Source organism: Festucalex cinctus, chromosome 7 (genome assembly GCF_051991245.1).
Source record: "Festucalex cinctus isolate MCC-2025b chromosome 7, RoL_Fcin_1.0, whole genome shotgun sequence".
Classification (NCBI taxonomy): Eukaryota; Metazoa; Chordata; class Actinopteri; order Syngnathiformes; family Syngnathidae; genus Festucalex; species Festucalex cinctus.
The window spans coordinates 19737760-19758187 of NC_135417.1; the positions used below are offsets into that span (position 1 = coordinate 19737760).

The 20428-nt window shown below is 39.3% G+C and overlaps 1 protein-coding gene across 4 annotated transcripts in view; it reads right to left on the minus strand.

The window, feature by feature from the left end:
* Positions 1 to 1590: 1590 nt before the first annotated feature.
* The window catches only part of ubr5 (ubiquitin protein ligase E3 component n-recognin 5), a 53739-nt gene continuing 34901 nt past the window's right edge, over positions 1591 to 20428 (minus strand). For 2 of the 4 annotated variants that reach the window (XM_077526283.1, XM_077526281.1), the window contains exons 36-58: positions 19990 to 20101; positions 19760 to 19891; positions 18487 to 18744; positions 18100 to 18368; positions 15864 to 16075; positions 15533 to 15763; positions 15128 to 15201; positions 14882 to 15054; positions 13925 to 14074; positions 13343 to 13560; positions 12993 to 13113; positions 10205 to 10550; positions 9973 to 10060; positions 9739 to 9883; positions 7784 to 7914; positions 7523 to 7583; positions 7154 to 7335; positions 6208 to 6292; positions 5966 to 6121; positions 3049 to 3162; positions 2785 to 2929; positions 2609 to 2694; positions 1591 to 2524 (exon numbers count right to left, since the gene is read on the minus strand). In XM_077526283.1, the coding sequence (XP_077382409.1) occupies positions 2312 to 2524; positions 2609 to 2694; positions 2785 to 2929; positions 3049 to 3162; positions 5966 to 6121; positions 6208 to 6292; positions 7154 to 7335; positions 7523 to 7583; positions 7784 to 7914; positions 9739 to 9883; positions 9973 to 10060; positions 10205 to 10550; positions 12993 to 13113; positions 13343 to 13560; positions 13925 to 14074; positions 14882 to 15054; positions 15128 to 15201; positions 15533 to 15763; positions 15864 to 16075; positions 18100 to 18368; positions 18487 to 18744; positions 19760 to 19891; positions 19990 to 20101 (3702 nt within the window). In that variant the 3' untranslated portion in view covers positions 1591 to 2311. Of the gene's footprint in view, positions 2525 to 2608; positions 2695 to 2784; positions 2930 to 3048; positions 3163 to 5965; positions 6122 to 6207; positions 6293 to 7153; positions 7336 to 7522; positions 7584 to 7783; positions 7915 to 9738; positions 9884 to 9972; positions 10061 to 10177; positions 10551 to 12992; positions 13114 to 13342; positions 13561 to 13924; positions 14075 to 14881; positions 15055 to 15127; positions 15202 to 15532; positions 15764 to 15863; positions 16076 to 18099; positions 18369 to 18486; positions 18745 to 19759; positions 19892 to 19989; positions 20102 to 20428 lie in introns of all 4 variants that reach the window. The other 2 variants (XM_077526282.1, XM_077526280.1) reach the window with 1 other exon arrangement.

Sequence of the window (20428 nt, forward strand, 5' to 3'; positions counted from 1 at the left end):
TTCGCAACCCTGTTCCGATTTCAGTAGCAGGACAATGTCACATGACTAGTTTCAGCAGCGATCATGTTCTACTTTCTAATCAATGTTGAGTTGACTGCATGATTTTGTTTTTATTTATTATTGTTGATATTGTGATTTGAAGTTTTGTTTTTGTTATATCAATCCTAAATATATAGGCTACTTTATGTAAAATAATCTCGTCATCGTCTTTGGCTGTTGATTCATCACCTACACGGGAAAAAGAGGGGCGTGGGGGTAGCTTGAGAATTTTTATTTATTTATTTTTTTTCCAAAGTCTTGCCTCTGAGTGTATAGCATTCAACGTTTTATGGATTGAGATTTATTTTCGATGGCTGGTGTTTGTTCAGTAATGATAGACAGCGAGACTGCTCTACTGTTTGAATTTATTATTTTACCGTTTTATTTTCTGAATCAATTGTTCCAAGTAATTTTTTTCTGAACCAATTGTTGCAAACAATTCGATCGTTTCAACACTTTATTTTTGCCATCTGTACAACTGATAGTAACAACTCATACAAAATTGTCATTAAATAATCAGGGGAGAGGTGAATGCCGTCCCCCACTTCCAAAATTGATGCAGTTGAGATTCCCACATTTACGAAATTCGCTGGGTTCAGAGCAAGTCACTAGCTGCATAGAAGAACGGTCCAACCTATGTGCTCTCAACTCAGATGCCCTCCCCAGTGAGGGTGCCACAGTCATTGACAGGCCTGCCTTTGTCACTTTCTCTTCAACAAAAATTTAGGTTGGTACTTAATAGGGATGTAACAATATCCAAACATCACGATACGATATTGTCACGATATGAAGGTCACGATACGATAATTATCACGATATTGTGGGGGCGATGGTGATATTTAAAAAAGATCACAATATTGAGAGCTCATACAAAAAAAATAAAAATGTGCTTTTGCACATAACAGCAATGCATATAAACCACCTACAATCTCTAATAATATTGAGGCACTCACTTGGTAATGCAAGCACACATTGATCGCTTCATAAGCAAATTAGGTTCCCCTTCATCTGGCAATTAGCATAGATTCTAAACAGAAGGCCAAAACATCCCGAATGAAGATTAAATTGCACTAATAAACTAGCCACTAGAGGGGGCTAGAACTGCACAAATGGAAATCAGCCTGACCTTTATGTTTTTTGTTTTTTAACAGATGTGTTCCTTTTAAATATTGTGAACATGACGATATTGTGGCAGTTTTAATATCACGATATTGCCCTTATCGTGACATCCCTAGTACTTACCTATGATGTAAATAAAAATAATTATTGCTAGGTGGCAAATGTGGAAGAAGAACCATGTCTGCCTTAGCTTATGCTTTATCGGCTGTTTTATGGGACCAGCAAAACATTAATTTTCCAAACTACCGATCTTCACTAGGGTTGCATCTGTGCTGGAGATCCCAGCTGTCTAGGCAGCAGCCGGACCTCAGATTTGAACCCACGACCTACTGTGAGGCAGATGTGCGAACTAGTCGGCCACAGTAGTCAGACAACAAAGAGGGAAAAAAGCATACATCTTACAGGTGTCTGAAAACATTGGAGACGAGAGAAGAACAGGGACTTCATGTATTTAAACTGGAAATAGGCAATGTCAGCAATTTTAAACAAAATCATGGACATTGGATTCAGAATGAAAATCAATAGAAAGCCCAGACCAGAGAACCAAAATAGAAAATAATTTTATAGTTTTCATTTTTACTCTTCAAGGCTCTGCCACCCCCCGAGTTATCTAAATTGCTTGGTGCAGAAAAAAATAATTCCAACTTTTTGCATCCAAGTTTATTTTGAAATTCCCTACTCCCCCTGTACAAGAAAAAAAATGATTTTCCAGAAAGGCAGCAGTGAACTATCAGTGATAGTACTTTTCTTGGGAAGGAAAAATTATAATCACAGTGTCTTCTTTTAAATACCTCTACTGCCGTCATCTTTGGCTGCGTTTCGGCAGACAGCTTTCTGTCTGACCAAATTCCTGGGAAGCAAACATTTACGCTAATAGAGTAGAGCTGTGGGATTTACGTTTTACAGTGCCAATGCAGGAATGTTCTGGACTGCATACATGTTTTTCCATTAATTTCAAAAAAAAAAAAAAAAAAAAAATTACAGTTTGTGTTCACAACACAAATATTGTCTGGGGAGATAGCGACAGTATGTCGAATTTTAATAAAACTGTATAGACAAAAAAAATAAATCTACAAAATGAAGCTAAGTAAATATTAAACAACAGTAAACATGTTTAACTTTTTTTTTTTTTAAACTCTTTTCCATTTAACCTCTACACGAAACCAAAGTTCTTGGTCTTAATGGCTAACAGAAGCTTCTGTTTGAGTATCTGTTTTGAAGAATAGAGTGGCACATAGAGGCGCGAGATGCACGTATTGGCTGTGGGGAGGTGCTGGTCGTCTGGAGGCCGGATGGTAATGGAGGGCATTGGCTGAAAGCCCTCTTCGCTGGCTGGCAGGGATGGGCTGGAGGTCCAGAAGTATACCTGATGACAAGAAAAACTCGAATAAACTCTGTCATCCTCATTCCATTAGGCCGGACGTGTGAGTATTTACGAATCAGCTCTTACCAGATCTTGCCTCTCAGTCATGCTCATCTTCTCCACTATCGACCAAAACCAGCGCTTAAACTGCAGTAGTTTGTCTGCATTCTCACCTGTTGAACAAACGAGACTTTGTTTGCTATTATCAGTGTACACGTGCAAGAATTGTAAAGTAACAACGAAGGCCGCCAGCGCACACTTACCAGACTCGTCATTGAAGGAGGTGAAGCTAATGAGCATCTGCACATTGACCTCTCCGCAACCATTGACAAGCAAGCGAAAGTCCTCAGCCGTCAGATCTTCCAGCGCGTTCTTGGGAAGCACATCCAGCAAACCCTTCCTCATTGCCTTGGATCATAAGAAAGGTTGTGAATATGTCAATTAACAAGTTGTTTTTTTTTTCAACCAAACAAGGCATTTTATTGTATTTTACAGAATGACAAAACTTGGAAGTTTGCTAGACTCACATGGAGCGGTTGTTCAGCCACGACCAGCATTCTGTGCTCTGCGTACTTCCGCACATACTCGTACACGTTGAGGGGAGTTACTGGCATGTTGACCCCACCAGAGAGTAGCTCCACCTAGACCAGGGAAAAACACAATCAATCATAATAATGAATAAATAAGTTAGCTGGCTGGAAGCATTGTGGAGTTCTATTAACTTGCACTGGCTGTATGGCAGGGGTCTCAAACTCAATTTATGTTAGTGGGGCGGTAGAGTTGAGTTTGTTTGGGTGTGTCTGGGCTGAATCAAGGACAATATAACAAAAAACAAGGGTTAGGGTAAATATTAAAAAATAAAATAAAATAAAAAAAAACAATAAAAAAAAAAACACTAATCCAATTTTCTCTCTTGCAACTAGCATGTCTAGTTGAATCATTACGTCTGATTTCTTGAGCATCGCAACTTTCTACTCTGCATTCAATACATGTTGGGGTGCCCCTGTGTTTATTAAAAGGCATGGTCTTTTGTTTTCACTCAGGAAAATGCACTATATAAATACAGGATTTTTACCCATTAATCACCACCACACACAGAAGCCCAGAGGTGTAGATTGAGAAGGAGTTCATGGGTAAAAATCCTGTGTTCATATAGTGTATTTTCCTGATTGAAAACGGGGAGGAAAAAAAAAAAAAAAAAAAAAAAAGTCCTGCTTTTTTGTTTTGTTTAATTGGCCTTTCTTGTCACCAACCTCTCTCTTCACAGCATGTTTTATAAAAAAAACATGACTGGGTGACAGGATATTTATTTTCTTCCACTTGGTGTCACTTCAGAATTACGTTTCGCTGTAAGCTGTCATGGGCATGAGCTATAGTAGCCCATAAGTAATTTAAAAAAAAAAAAAAAAAAAAAAACTACATAAAACTTCAAATGCAAACAATACAGCAAAAAAATGTGAATCCACACTAACATTAAACTTTGACGCCAAGTAGGGGCATTCAAAATATTTTGTGGGCCATAAGTTTGAGACACCTGGTTTATGGGTTTCAAGAATCGGGGTGTGGAAAAGTGATCAGCGAATTATGATGTTCCAATCAGAACAAAACTTCTATTATACTAGAGCTGCAACTGCTGCCACGCCAAATGTACTTCAATACACACGGAATATTTAACGATTTTTAGTCTGTTTTCTGTCAATGCCATTTAGAAGTAATACGCAAAAGCTTTTGTGCATGTGTGCAGTTGAGTTGCCGTGGCGTCCAGGATGAGAGCTCGCCATACAGTAAAGGAGTTTGTGTCCCAGCCAGTGAGTATTTATGGCACCGAAAACCACCCTTGGCCACAGTAGGGCAAATCCTGGTAAAAGTAAGGCATGTTAAACAACAAAAGAACAACTTTTGCAGAGTTAGAAGTGGCTGACAAAATGCACTAGCAGTACGTACTCTGTGGTTCAATACAGAAGTTTTCAAATAACTGTGACCCCGGGTTTTCACCGGATGCGGTTGCGGTGCGGTCCGGCGACGCAAGCAATTAGATTCCATTCATTCGAACGGTGCAGTTTACACCGCTTGCGGGTGCGTTGCGTGTCGACTGCGTCTCAGCTGCGGCCTGCCGCAGGCCTTCCGCAAGGATAGACCTATTTTCTATTTTTGCCGGACGCCGCAGCGGTAGGCCTCCGGCAAATGGCAAGCTAGCACAAAACACATCGAGCGGGACAGGAAGACCGACGCAGTTTCAAAATAAATTTCCGGTTACCTTTCAGAATAAAACACTCACCAGCTCCTATTTCGCAAGCTTTTCAGCAAAACGTGACGTGGGCGTCGCCGGGCCATGTGCTCATTCACGGTTTAGACACCAGCGAACATGGACGAGGAGAGGTTTATATTGTAGGTGGAAAACCACAAAATAATATATGACACGGCACATCCTTTTTATAAGTACAACCAAAAAAAGGATGCTGCTTGGAATCTCATAGCAGAAGAAGAAGAAAAGGTTAAATCAAAAGAAGTCCACCTCTCTTTCTGCTTCTCTGTTGAGCACAGACTTTCTGTATGTTTGTCGTTGTGAAATGCCACATGATCGCGCGCGAGCGGTCCCGCGAGACACGTTGGGAAGTGGGCGGCGACGGAGCTGCCGGACCGCAGCTGTGCGGAGCCGGTGTGGATTGACAAAAAAATTGACCCGTCCGGAGCATGCAGTCAAGACGCACCGCACCGCAACCGCACCGCAACCGCATCCGGTGAAAACCCGGGGTAAGGCTTTCTAAAGTGCTCAGGGCACCGTATAGTGTAGATCAGGGGTCATCAGCATTTTGGAAATAGTTACTTCTTGGATACTAATTCATGCAATGGGTCACCAGTTTGATATATCCTTAAGAAATACATTTTCTCAAATATTTCTACAAATCACTATCAAAATGGTTTAGTTTTGTTGGTATGAAGGGTTTTAAATAATTAAAGTCGCCTAAAATCTATGCAAATTTCAGTTAGCCTAGAATTTTAACATTAAGTTAGTAATAAGCTATGATTTTCGTTGAGATGAAATTATGGTTTGGTTTAACATTTTGGTATTTACATATAAAATGTTTAATTCTCTTTTGTTTCATCAGTCAGTTTTACAGCAAACCTCAACTGTTTGAAAAACTATGCATGCGAGAGGCATCCATTTGTTGCCTCAAAGTGATGATAGCGAGTAGTCTGGACAATTGCATTGGCGGCAGGTGGTAAGAAAAAAAAAATTGAAACATGTTTTAATAAGGTTATTATTTTTAAAGTGTGATGAAGACGTAATACCATCCTCCCCATATTGCAAATTTTCACCAAACCAAAATCACCCCAAAAAACAACTCAAACAAATAAATCCCTGTTTAACATGACAGTGCTGCTCATAACCACCTGTGATGAACCTGTTGTTTAGCGAAAGAATCCTAATGAGGTCATTACCTGTCCGGCCCCTTCCTCTTTGCAAAGGTCAATTGCAAAGGCCAAATCCATCGCTGCAAATACAGCTTCCGCTTCACCGGCCAGTGAATGGCGGATAAGCTGCCTCAGACTCTCGTACATGACCGGGTCAAAGAAGGCAAAATCATGCCAGTTCACCTGCAGAGAATGACAGAGTCGTTATTGTTTGTACAATCAATTTCATGTCACAAATGGTATTTCAAAAGAAGAGGTGTTTTGCCTACCTTTCTTCCAAGCAAGACTTTGATGACATGTCTATTCAACGTTATTGGACAGAGTTCATTCTGGAGGAGGCACAACCCCAATATTCTACAAGGGAAATGACAATCATGTTAACTCTGACTGTCAAACATTATCCAAAAAACAACCTCAACAGTGCCAGCTGATTTTAAGCATTTTCACTCATCTTTCAAGGCAAACAAAGTATTGTGCGCTACGACTACATAAACATAAATAAAAAGTACGTGTCTACCTTATTCCGTTCTTTAGTAAATGCCACTCGAAAATAGGTCATTTGAGCGACATTGAAAAGATGCATTTTTTTGCACAACAGCGACTTAGACACTATTTTGTTTGTTTGACGCTCTGTGAATTAGGTTTAATGTGACAAAGGCTTTGATCATTCACGTCATCCTTGAAAACGTTCAATTTCATCATATCAGTCGTGTTTCATTGTAATTTCATATACTGTGAGCCCATTGAAAAAATACAATCCTGCCCTCTGCTGGCCATAGTTAATGGGTGTTTTTGATTCCACAACCCAATGAGCAGGCAGTGCTCCACAAGACATTGCACTGCCCATTGAGAAAGAGAAAAAAAAACTTTAGTAAACGTCAATTATCGTTTACGGCGGGGCATTTATTAGGTTTTAGCATATGTCATTAAACGTTTTTGGTGGTCAAAGAGTTAAAAAAAAGAAAAACAGCCTTGAAGAATGATGTGACCCTAATCCGATATTTTTGTGCCCATCTGTGACCTATATCTTTTTTTTTTTTTTTTTTGACAGTGAGAAAGGCTGAATTCTGTTTTTTTTTCCTTTTCCTCCAAATTATGGACAATATTTTACTATGAAATTGCCCCCGAAGAAAAAATAAATAAATAAAAAATTCTGCTAATGTGCGAATTGACAAACGCCAAACTGCAAATATGTGAGGTTCCGTGGTTCATTACCTGCCGATGTTACGGAAGCAGTTGAGTCTGGCTTCCGTGTTCTTTCCAGGCCGAGGTGAGTAGAAGCCTCGTTTGCCAGGCTGGTAAAAAAGCGGAGCATTGTCATCCCCATCGTCTGGGTCATCAAGTTCCATATCCACAACACTACGTGTTGAACCATGGCGCTTTCGGTTCTCCTGTTGCTATAAGATCACCAAGAGAAGATCAGCTTAATGGCACAGAACTGTCTAAGTTAAGTCAAAGAAAAACATGGGCGATTAAAGTCCAAAAGCACAAAAACAACAGTATAACACGAATTTCAGAATGTCATATCACTTTGTTTGATCAAATAGTAAGTCATAGAAACGAAAGGACAACAAGATCTTTTACTTGTGTTTTTTCTGGAGCCTCCAAAAGACCCAGGTCCAGTATACTGTCAGCACCATTTTCCCTGGTAAGAAAGTTCATAGTTAGTCCCTCATTGGATATTGTTTTGTAAGTGAAATACAGTTGAACCGGAATATCAGTCATTAGGATGTATTGATAGGTTTTTTTTTTTAACAAAATAATATGGTCCACTATTGTAAAACTGGAGTGTTGATTGCAGAGTTAATCATGAATGTATTATGTAAGAGGTGAACATATTCTTACCTTCCATGTGCAATGAGCAGCTCCATAGCCTCCTCTACTCTGGCTCGGAGAGAATCCTCACTAGCCAGCAGCAGCAGCAGTTGTGCAGGGGATAATTCCAGCAACATGCCTGTGATTTTACTGGCAAAAGCCTGCAGACAAGCAACAAGTCTTAGGATGGACTATTGTAGACAAGATACAAGTATATAAAACAACAACTTGAAAAAGGTGTGGCTGATCGTTATTGTTCAATAAATTCAAGTTTAAGTAGAAACGTTTGGAGAAAAACAACCACCTTGTATCCCATAGGCATCCTCCAGTTGTTTATGAAACCAGTGTACATTCTATAAAAGTTCAACAAGTTCCAATTCTAAGGTCAAAAGTTTACAATAATATATATATTTTTTGAATGACTTCTTATATATCTGTTGATTGGCCAATCCATTAATTGCATATGCACATCTAACTAGATCCAAGAAAAAGGCTAGATCCACAATTGTACCTTTACAAATCATGTTTTAAGCCTTTATTGATTTAATAACATTTATTATTACTGCTGCAGTGGTGGACAACTATTTCACAGCATAGTGGTATTTTTATTTTTACTAATTTGATCATCTCGTGTAGCCAAATAAAGTGGCCCGTGATATTAGACAGCACTGCAAACTTCTGACCACTTCAACTGTTTCAAGAGGGCAAAGTCTTGAGATGACATCATGATCATGCGTAGCTTTGATTCTCTGATTACGCATACAGAAAATAAACTGCTAAATGAAATGCACTCTTTACAAGTTGTTCATGATATGGATCCACGATATGGATCAATCAAATATGAAGTGGTTATAACATAACGCACATCATCACTTTTTTTTAAATTACAGTACAAAATGATTGAATCAAGTTTGATTCATTTGCCAAAACAGTGTTTTTCACAAACGTGTGTGTTGGTTTTTGTGACATTATAACATCTCAGTCGGTAAACATGCATATAAACACAGACTAGGGCTGTCAATATGGCCTAAAATTCATACCACAGTATGAACTGCATCGCTTGATAGTAAACGGTATATATCACGATATAAAATTAAGGGGGAAAATATGTTAAATAACTTAATAAATGAATAATTTCTGAATAGTTCAACTATTTTCTCGATTAAAGAAGCTAAACTGATCATATAAATAATGATAAAACAAATGTTAATTAGGAATACATTTACTGAGCAAATCTCAAGGGAAATTAAATTTTGGTGCAAAAAAAAAAAAAAAAAAAAAAATTACGGCCGATACTTTAAATGAAAACAGTAAATCCGGCTTTCAGTTTAGTTTTCTATAATTCATTCAAAGGGTCCAATGTCCTTGGATTAATTGCGCTCAACAACCGCCCCAATATGGCTGTGGTGCCAAATTGTAAACACCCTATACATTTTACACAGGAGGTCTACAATGACATACAGAGACCACACCTTTAATGACCTTTAATTCTGTGAGAATACAGCTCTCATGAGTATTTTACGGTATGAGTTGTGTAAAAAAAATAAAATAAAAAACAATATATATCTATATCTATATCTATATCTATATATATATATATATGTATTAGGGGTGTAAATTGCCTAGTACCTGACGATTCGATTCGTATCACGATTCACAGGTCACGATTCGATACCGATTAATCCCGATACGAATTTATAAGTCGATTGTTGCGATTTTTTTTCATTCCAATTTAGAAAATACTAATCAGTAAGCTTGTAGAGTGTAAGATTTATATGAAAATGTATTATTTATTTATCTGAAATTTCAGTCGATGTAGTATCGTGATATATTGCCGAATCGATTTTTTAACACCCCTAATATATATATATATATATATATATATATATATATATATATATATATATATATATATATATATATATATATATAATTTTTTAGGTATTCTAAGAAAATCAAACTGTTAAAGGTTGCTCATTACCTACCGGTTGCATTGATTGAACACGTGGGTAAAGCCTTTCCCCCAATGCTTGTCTGTGGGCAGGCAGGGGGTCAGGCTCATCATTGGGATTGCCCTCAGATGACGGTCTAAATGGTCTGGTGTCTATGGATAGTTGTCTCCTCGAGTCTCTGTAACATACAAACACATATATTCAACATTTCTTTCATCACGCAGTTGTGGCCTGTTCTAAAAGAAGCACGTGGAGCTAGAAGTTTACCTGTCCCGATCTCTCCTTGAGCCCGCACGTAGACCACCGCTTCTCCTCTCCCTTTCCCGATCTCGGTTTCTCAAGCGCTGCATTAGATCTAAACAAACAACAACAAAATAGCTTAAAGTTCATTTGAAATCTGAAGTTAACTGCTCAGTATGCAAGAATGTACTCAAGTGCCAAAATACAGTATAGTTTCTTTATAATTTCATACTTGAATTGTAATCGTGATGACACGTACTGCTGGCCTGCATGCCCTTGCTCACACTTTGGACGCAGTCCAAACTGGGCAGCTTGTCATTGGAGAGGAGTGCCAGCGCAATAGCTGTGTAGAAGCTGCGGGCTACACCACTGCCCTCGCCCGGCTCATCTTTGAAGGTGACCTTTACTCGGTGTACAGCCATCGGTGTGGTTGTGCACCTTCTGCCAAAGTGAGTGTTCAGCTGACGCATGGTCTGTTGTATTAGCTGGTCTCTATCCCGATCGACTTCCAAGGCCAAGTCCCGGGATTGCAGGTTTCTTAGCTTCTCCATTTCCCGGCGGAACTTCGACTCCTTTACCTCAAACCCACCAAGCTCAGTGAGAATCTTGGGGAAAAAAGAAAGAAAACAAAAGTTAAAATATGATTAAGCCTTTACATTATTTTTCCCACCAAAATTATTTTAAGACATCATCAAATGTTTCAATATGCTGACAATATACGTCTGCGTTCCGTTCCTATGCTAGCGATGTAACCCGAATTTAGACTTAAAGGAGCTATATGGAAGATTAAAAATTTCAAATCGCTACTGCCACCTGTGGCCGAAAATAAACTGCACGCTCGTACACGCTGCACGCACTCGTACGTGCACGACCTCAATACTGAAGACTGGGCTCTTCATATCCAATGAAACTATGTTTTCAGAGGTAAGAAGTTTTATAATGTTACACAAAGCTGGCCACTTCACGGAATGAGACTCTCGATCCCCACTAAACAATAGATGTCGACGGGACGTGCAGATCATATTGCTTTAGTCGGTCGAAGTCCAGTCCTGTGCTGTACTCCAAAACGATGTGCAAATTACGTCAATTAATTGGACCTCATTCCGATGTTATTATGCAGTTACATATTGTAGTCACCCCGCTCGACGGACGTCAATCTGATTCTAGTCATTATTAGTGTATGTCCCCCCCAGGCTAGCGTCATTGTGCATTAGCCGAAAGGTGGGCTGTCATTTATGGAAATTGACGATTGTGAAAAACATATAGACCCATTCACTACTTAGTGTGATACGGCCGTGAATGTTATCGCCATTCAGTAGTACCGTTCACATTCCGTTAGCATAATGTAGCTACAATAGGCTGTTTTCACGGAGGAAAATAAGGCAACATTTAGCCTGATTGAAACGCCGCGGAGTGGAACGTCTGTTCTTCATAAAGTCATTCTGTTCTATTACATTCAACTTTGCCGCCCCTTTCACGCTAAATGTTGCCGTCCACCTCACTTTCACCACAATAGTTACGACCGAGAAGTGATCGATCTTGAGGTTACTGCTATTTGAAAACAACACTTTTTTTTTTCTAAACATCAAGATACTCGCTTCTTACTAGTGTTGTTCCGATACCGATACTGGTATCGGCAGAGGTGCCGATACTGCATTAAAACAGTGGTATCGGTGACTACTCACAAGTAACATGCCGATACCATTTAAATCCAACGCTAATATAGGATTTTGGATGCAGCATCTTTTGTCTTGCTCATGCACAACATTCACTGGTATGTGAAATGTTGACTGCATGCCGATCTAAGATATCTTATTAGTCCTTGAATGCTCTGAACCAATGGCAGGACAGCTTTCAGTGTACCAAAGACATATTTATATGTTTTAGATGTTTGTTTTTATGCTAGAGTATACATAGATAAAAGGCTTTGATGCAGCCTCTCAAATGCAAAGAATGGTTGAAGAAATGGTAGTACACAAACGGCCAGCAGGTGGCAGCAGAGAAAAGGAGATCAACCAGTGCCATGTTGGGGGGGAAAAACTCAATTGCTCACAATTCTAAATAGATTTGTGAATAATGATGAAACAGCTATATTCCAATGCTAATTGCAGCAAAACGGAAACAGATAGAAATATCCTTTTTTTCCCTGATGAAAGAAGAGACTTTAATCTTTCTTTTGGTAGGTAACCCTAGCCCTAACCCTAACCCATGTTTTTATAGAAATAGAACACAATATTCTGTGGGCCTTGCAAAATTAGTCTTAATCGAGTAAAACAGTCGGGAGGGGATTGCTTCTGTGAAAATGGCTGGGAGTGAATGAGTTAAAATAAAAAAATTAAAATAAGATGCTGTATGGCTGTCCGACTGAAGCCCAAGTTTTTGACGATCGTCTGTGTCTCTCCTTTCTGCAATCTTTTTATAATGTTTAGTTTCATTTCCATGGTAATTGCTTTTCTCTTGGCTGGACCAACATTGATAGAAGATGTAGCTTTCTTTGTTGGGGCCATAATGTGTGTGTGTGTGTGTGTGTGTGTGTGTGTGTGTGGGGGGGGGGGGGGGGGGGGGGGGGGGGTGAAAAAGCCAAAGCTACTCGCACTAGTGCACAAGCGCTAGCACTAGCTAAGGGCTAAATGGGGGACCAGGGGAAAACACTAGTTGTGTCCAAATTCAGAAGGCTGGGTCCTCCGAAGGGCCAATTTGTCAGCTCCATGACGTCACTCCCCGCGCGACTCGACAGCACGCACGGACTTACATATGAATGGATTGTCAATGCTGCTTATCGGTAACGCATTGACCAACAGCCCATTCATGTGTAAGTCCGTGCGTGCTGTCGAGTCGTGCCGGGAGTGACGTCATGCAGCCGACAAATTCACACTTCGGAGGACCCAGCCTTGTGAATTTGGACACAGGCATTGTATATGGCGGACGAGGATCCAATATGGCGGACTGAGTGTAACCCGCCTTCAGTCGAGAGTGCCTTAACTCGAGGACTCCCTGTAAACTATGACAATCGCAATTAAAAATAAATAAATAAAAGTAGTACGTACCGATCCAGGCTCAGCCCCAACATCCTCCATGAAGACACGACCAAAGAGTTCCAGTGACAGACGCCAGCGTCCAAGCAGCATGTCATGGGAAATCATCATCCCCATGAAGCTACAATGAGGTCTGCCCAATGAAAGACACCAGGGAATGTCAATGTTTAGTCTGTTACCATATTTTGACTAGCTTAAATGACACCAAATTGAATAGCAGAAATTATTCTCAGCAACAGTGTTAGCAATGAAAAGTAAACTTTTTTTTTTCTTTTTTTTTTTAACCGTGACATGTCATGGATAGGCACAATAAGTATTTTGCATCTGCTGCATTAAACGAGCATGAAAATGATGAATGCTACCTGAATGTTGGAAGAGGTGGTCCATCACTTTCGGTGAGGCCGATCTCAGCGAGCAGGCTGCTCTTAAGCTGAGCAGCAAGGTCGTGGGGTGAAGGGCCAGCTTTTGAGGCTTCCAGCTCCTGGTCTGGCAGTGTCTGGTTCTCAGACGTTCGCTGGGAAGTCTCCATACTCATCACGTTCTTCAAGTTGGCTGAGTACGACATCTTCGTGGGCAGGATCTGTGGATTAGTGGAATATAATGAATATATGAATATAATGAATATAATAAATAAAATAATAAATAATTCATAAAATAATGAATATAATGTTGTGAGATAACAGTGTGGTGGTGATTGAATGCTAATATTTAAACGGGAAACAAGCAAAAGCAAATATCAAATTGATTGAACAACATAACATACAATACAGGCATTACAGTGTGTTTCCTGCAATCATTTTATATTTTATATGCTTTTGCTTGCGCAGTGGAAATAAAGAATTCAAATAGCCTTGACACATTCAAGTAGCATAACAAAGAATTGTATATTTTTTTTATATATTGGAACAGCTGCCCACGTGTTCATGTAAAGAGGGGTGGTATACCTGAGAGGGGGAGGGTAGAGAGGCTCCCAAGTTTCCCTCCAGGCAGTTTCTGTCCACGCTTGCCTCAGCCAGGCCTTTAGTTGCCAAGGAAGAGGACGAGTACAAGCCTTGAGAGGGTCGTCCGAAAAGATCCTCTTTCCTCGCATTAGGCTGAAAAGGTAGTATAAAACACCAGATATGGTACTATCACCTGAGATTCATATGTATTCACCAATACACATGGTGGCGGTATAGTGATTAATGTAAAATTGAGACATAAAAACATGACACAAGCTCCTTTTTAGGGGTGTTAAAAAAAATCGATTCAGCAATATATCGCGATACTGAAGCACGCAATTCTTGAATCGATTCAGTAGGCAGCCGAATCGATTTTTTTAACATCCATTTTTTATGGCAAAATATTCAACAAAACGTCTAACTTTCACACCTTAAGCATTGAAGAATGTTATATTAATGGAACATTAAGCCTTAATATTGTATTTCAATGCTGTTCTAACATGGAAAATGTTACAACCTTTTTGTTAAATACTGTGGCTCACAGTTATAAAACTGAAGTTTCAGATATATAAATAATACATTTTCATACAAATCTTACAGTATTCATTTACAGGTTTACTGAATGGTATTTTCTAAATTTGAGTAAAAAAAATCGCAACAATCGACTTGTAAATTCATATCGGGATTAATCGGTATCGAATCGAATCGTGACCTATGAATCGTGATACGGATCGAATAGTCAGGTACTAGGCAATTCACACCCCTACTCCTTTTCAAACCTGTTATGTAAGAAAAAGGTTTGTGTTTCTCTCATTAAGGGTAATACATTTCACACTGCATATTTAATTATTTATTTTTTTTAAATACATTTTATTACCTACTTAAAAAGGGGATCATTATTCTGAATGTAGGTGTGCATGAGAGTTTTACTCTGCAGGTTGACAAAGCAACAATTCTTGCCTGCAAGAGGTGAGGTTGGTCTGCCAATGGAATGGCCTCAGCCAAGGGGACATCGAATGGGTTTGGTGGGATACATCCCAAGAAGGTCATGGAATCCGAGCGACGGAAGAAAGGATGATTCTGACCCGTTTCAGCAGGAACAGCATCTTCATCTTTGTCCTGTAAAGTAGAACCTGGAGCAAGATAAACTCATTGTTAGGCCACAAAAATAGCCAGAGTTTTGGAAAATAAGTGAATTTGTTTTACTTTGATTGGTGTCCTCATCATTTTCATGTTCAGAGTCCTCATTGTCCAATCCCAATTCCAAAATCTCTCGATTCCTGCATGAATATGAACAGAAAATGGGTAAAAAGGGAGGTAACATTTTACAAGTCAACCACATGAAACAGAACACAGATTTCAGGCACAGAGAAATTAGGTACGAGTAGATTATGCCCCTCTTTGTTTCATAGCGCACTACATCTTGCAGGTATAGCAAACACAGTAGAGACTGGGAAAGATAGCCAACCAACTTGTCTTATTGTGATGTTAACAAATGTAAAAGAAAGTCAATCTAGGTTGCACATTTTAACAGTCCAAGTAGAAAATGTGTGCTCCAAATGTCTGCCGAGATTAAAATCCAATTTGAACAATGCGACTGATGATAGTTACCGCTTTCTATCAATCTGTGGTGTCTCGAGAGTGGTCTGCTGGTTCATGGCCTTAATCCAGTAGATAAGAGCCTGGAAAACATATGCCACGTGTTTCAGCGAGCAGACATCCAGCACAGGAAGCACATCCGAGTGCTCATCATTGTGGGAGCGCATGAGTGACAAGGCATAGTTCAAGAAGTCGCCGCGTGCAGACATGCCCTGGCGAGCCGTCAGTAGAGTGGCCGCTCTCCTGAAACAGAATGAGTGACAACATCCTTACGAGACTCCAACCAATTGTGCAAAAGAAAAGGATAACTGCTGACAGATTTGTATTCATGTACTGTATTTACCTGCGGCCTTCTAGGGTGCGGAGGTTGGCCTCCTCTCGAGCAGTCATGCGTTCCCGCCGAGCTGAATGCTGAGAGGCGTGCAGCGGGTGACTGGGGTGACCTGGGTCTCCAGCAGATGACAAAGCTGAGCCATATCTCAACTGTGCCTCAGTGGAATCCATGATGGACACCATCCAGTTCCAGGTGGGAATCAACTTTTCCTCAACATAGTTCTGATTGGAGAACATTGGTCATTTACTATAGAGCAAAGCAAATATACAGCCACCTCCAAAAGTATTGGAACACCTAGGTCAATTCGATTGTTTTTGTTGTATACTGTATACTATTTTTAAAAGCCTTAAAGTCAACTTTTATTGCAGAAGCATGAAAATTGTATCGCATATAGCAGGGGTGTCAAACTCACGTTAGCTTAGGGGCCGCAGGGAGGAAAATATATTATCAAGTGGGCCGCATCGGAAAAATAACGGTATATAACTTAAAAACAATTGCTGTCATTTATACGCAGATTTTCGTGGACCAGACCTAAATTACGGAGCTCAATTGTAATCATATTGTTCCGAAAAATAACACAAATGCAAATAGAACACAGCAACACTTTGCCGGTATACATTCTGGACGTGTGAAATCGACCTCTTTTGCATATATATTGTTCCCAGAATGCATTGCATGGCGCAGTTAATGATGTTATAAGGACGTTTATCCTTGTCATATCTATTTGTGTTACCAGTAATTGAATTTGTGTCGTATTTAACACATTTATGTTTGTGTATGATTACAAAAAATAAATAAAAAAATAATAATAATTAAACAAACTGTAGTTAAAGTTGTGTGTAAAATAATGACATCCCGGACGACGATTCCCTGGACAAGTTGCATTGGTCATCTGAGGACTGCTTGTGAAATTACAAAGTTATATGTTTTGATTGTGGCTGGCTGATTAATTAGTCGGACATTACAAATTTTAAAAAAATTTTTTTAACTTAAAATTATCTCGCCGGATTAAACCCATTTGCGGGCCTGATCCGGCCCGCGGGCCGTATGTTTGACACCCCTGCCATATAGTATAGTATAAACAAACAGCATAGCAGTTTTACTTTCTTTTCATCAGTCATCTGAACTTTAATTATATATTTGTTACTTTTCTTTATTGCATGACTGATTTTTACTCCATGTACAGCACTTTGTACGCAGCAATGGCCGTTTTAAAGTGCTTCATATACCAAGTTGATTAATGAGACACTTGAGTTTACATGTGGCTGTTACAGAAACGCATGATATAAAACATTAACATTAAGGAATTGGCTTTTAATACAATATATTACAAAACGTGTTTACCTAACCCCTGCAACGTGCCAAGTACTACTAGTCATTTCGGTTTAATGCATCGATTAAAGTTTTTCTACATAGAATTGAGTTGTCCCTATAATGCAGCCATGCAGCTATTGTTAAATGCAAGCACTTTTTTTGCAAAACATTGTTTATGCAGTTGAAAATGTAAAATAAAATGTGTTCATGGATTGAAATGAAAACATAGTAATGTTGCACCACTTTCAATGTGTGTGCTCCTGCGGGGAGTGATACAAATGTTTCGGGGTAATAACTACATGGCACAACACCTACAATGTACTTGTCTAACTAAGCGCACAAACCGAAGCTTTGTGACCGGGGTCTGCTTTATGGAGTTATTGGTGTAAAGCACTCTCTTTCCGCTCCTACCATATGTCTTTCTTCGAGCACACACAGCTAACACTGAGCCATTTCCTGCGCCATTGTTTTTCATACTTTCACATTCTCAACGTGTTTAATGATTTTCCTTTCCATCTTTGAAGATGGGCAGGTCGCAAAATATCCATCGCACAACTTCTAGACAAGATCCGCCCTCCTACTCTGCCTCTGATTGGCTCTTGGATGTTAATTTGACTTATGATATTGGTGGAAACTTTATGCTGGGGGATTAAGTCTTGATTCACTATGGTGTGGCTGCATTAAGCAAGACACATATATAGGGCTTATCACTTATGCCAGAGTACTTTCAGCCCTGTATAATATTATATTGTCAGATCATTTTTATTTATATAGTATTGCATTGTATCTATTATATAAATAAAATTTTCACCCTTCAAACTCAAATGTTTTCAGGCTACATCATAAAGGGATTGGCTTTATTAAACACCAATATTTTTGGAGGCGAGTGTAAATAAATATTTCCAGAAATGGTGGCATTGCTATAGTTCACCTGCAGGTTGACCGCATCCTGATAGGTGAGCTTCACGGAGGCAGGATACTGCGAGTAAACAAGGTGGTTGTACTTTGGAATCAAACTCATGAGATCCGAGATCTGTCTGATGACAATGCTGTAGGCCCGGGCTAGGCTACTGGCAGATGTCAGATAGCTGCTGGTGTTGCTGGCCTCCAGAGCGGCTGCCGCTGCGGCAGCACTGGAGCTGATTGCATTTGAGCGACGCAAGTTGGTTGGGTCGATATATATGAGTCCAGTGGAGCTCGCTGTTAACAATAAGAGAGAGAACATTAACATACACTATGTGGTGTTACACTTAACCACAAACGATTACTGAAGAATATATTAATGGGGGAAAAAAAGAGCCAACAAACAGCTACTGACCAGCTGATGTTGAGGAGCTGGGGGGAGCATTTCCAGTAGCCCTTTGGCTGGGGGTATTTCTAACAGCCCACTGCATGGATCGAGGTGCCTGAGCTGCACTGTTGGCATGGGAAGCATTAGTTGTCCTCTCCAGAGGCTCGTCAAATAGAAAGGTCTCCTGGTCAACGTCATCACTCTGACTGCTGCTGCTGTCTGAGTCACTGGAGTCATTGGACTGAGAGTCATCCTCTGAAAAGAAGGCAGGGACACTGCTGGCACCTTTAAAACAATATAGAAAAAAGGAAATACAGAGATAAAAGTTAGTGTTTTGTGTATTCATCTGCACTGTATTTGTACTTCAGTATTTTATCAGGCAGGGATGCATGTTAGGGAGTCACACCACATAACAGTACAATGATTTGACATTGATAAATTCAAAACCGTATACTATCAAAGTGTCCTTTGTGACAGACGTTCTGTGACTGAAATTTGTACAACTGAGTTTATTTAGCATGAGAAACATAAGTATAAACATCGAAGAAGACTTAAAAAAAGAAAGAAAAAAAGAACAAAGACATTTGTAATTAGGGCTGGGCAATATGGATGAATAAGTATTTCACATCCGCCGGTATCAATAATTATTGAATTGGGAAAAAAATATTACGGTACTTAAAATAAGAACCTGGAGAAAAAAAAAGCTGAATTTAGGTAATTTTATTTTACAATATATTTAACCTTATATAAGAGTGTGTATTTGAAAAATTCTCTCTTGCATTGTCATCTATACAAGCACTGAAGTAAAGTGGAGCTCATACCAAAAATAGAAAATGCAAAGGACACCCTACTGCCTGTAAATGAAATACATTGGCTATTCAGCCAAGGACCGTGTTTTTTGTTTTGTTTTTTTTGTGCTATATCGTTAGCTTGTCATAACATCTCACAACCCTAAATGCTGACAAGAGCACTTGTGACTTTGCGAGGTGTCATTGGTCTAATATTAAAGGATAAAATACAGTCTAGTGTAGCAGGACAATCATGTCAGGGTTCATATGAGGGTACATATGAGCTTCAAACATTTCCTCGAAGGGCATTAACCCCCTTATACCAAGTTCACTTACCAAAAGATAATGAAACTACCAACTAAGAGTTTCTGAAGATTTGCAGTCATAAAAAAAAAAAGTAAAGAGTTTGAGACTTCAAAGACACTTATTTACCAAAAAAAAAAACTACCAAGGAACATGTGTCAAGAAAATGGCTTTTTAGAAAGACATGTAGAGGTAAATAAAAAAACAACCTGCTTCAGAGCCTGCTGTGGCTGCGGTGACAACACTCCTACGGCCACTAGCATTATCCTGATTGCTGTGGTTACTTTCACTGTCGCTCTCCGTTTCAGCCGCTGCGAGAAGATCAAGCTCCATGTCACTCCCTAAGAACAATAACCACAGACAAGGAAATACGTCATTTCTGTTTAGGGCAGGATTTTAGCTTCAACTGTCCAAAAGAATTAACAAATCGGTGTCGCACCATCTTCATCATGCTCATCATGTTGCCCTTCTGCCTCAGCATTTTCCTCTCCCTGTTCTTCTTGATCATCATGATGGTCTTCCTCACCTGCTACTCCTTCAACAACTTCAACCTAAGATGAGCATAATTATACCACGTTCCAAATTATTACGCATATAATGTCGTATTTAAGTTTAAATCAACATTGAGTTTTTTTTGTTCTGTGATGAGAGGCCTTGTTCCGTCTTCACAACCTATTAGTTTTATGTTAAAGTTATGTACATAAAAATTTGGAACATTGAGTTTTTTTTGTTTGTTTGTTTTCGTTTGTAAAAATAAAATAACTATACAGAATTAATATGTTCTTAATTGTTTAAATAATAGAGTAAAAAGATGTTAAATATGAAAAACAAATAATTGAAACTTGCATTATATCATGAATATCCTCCTGACTACCAGC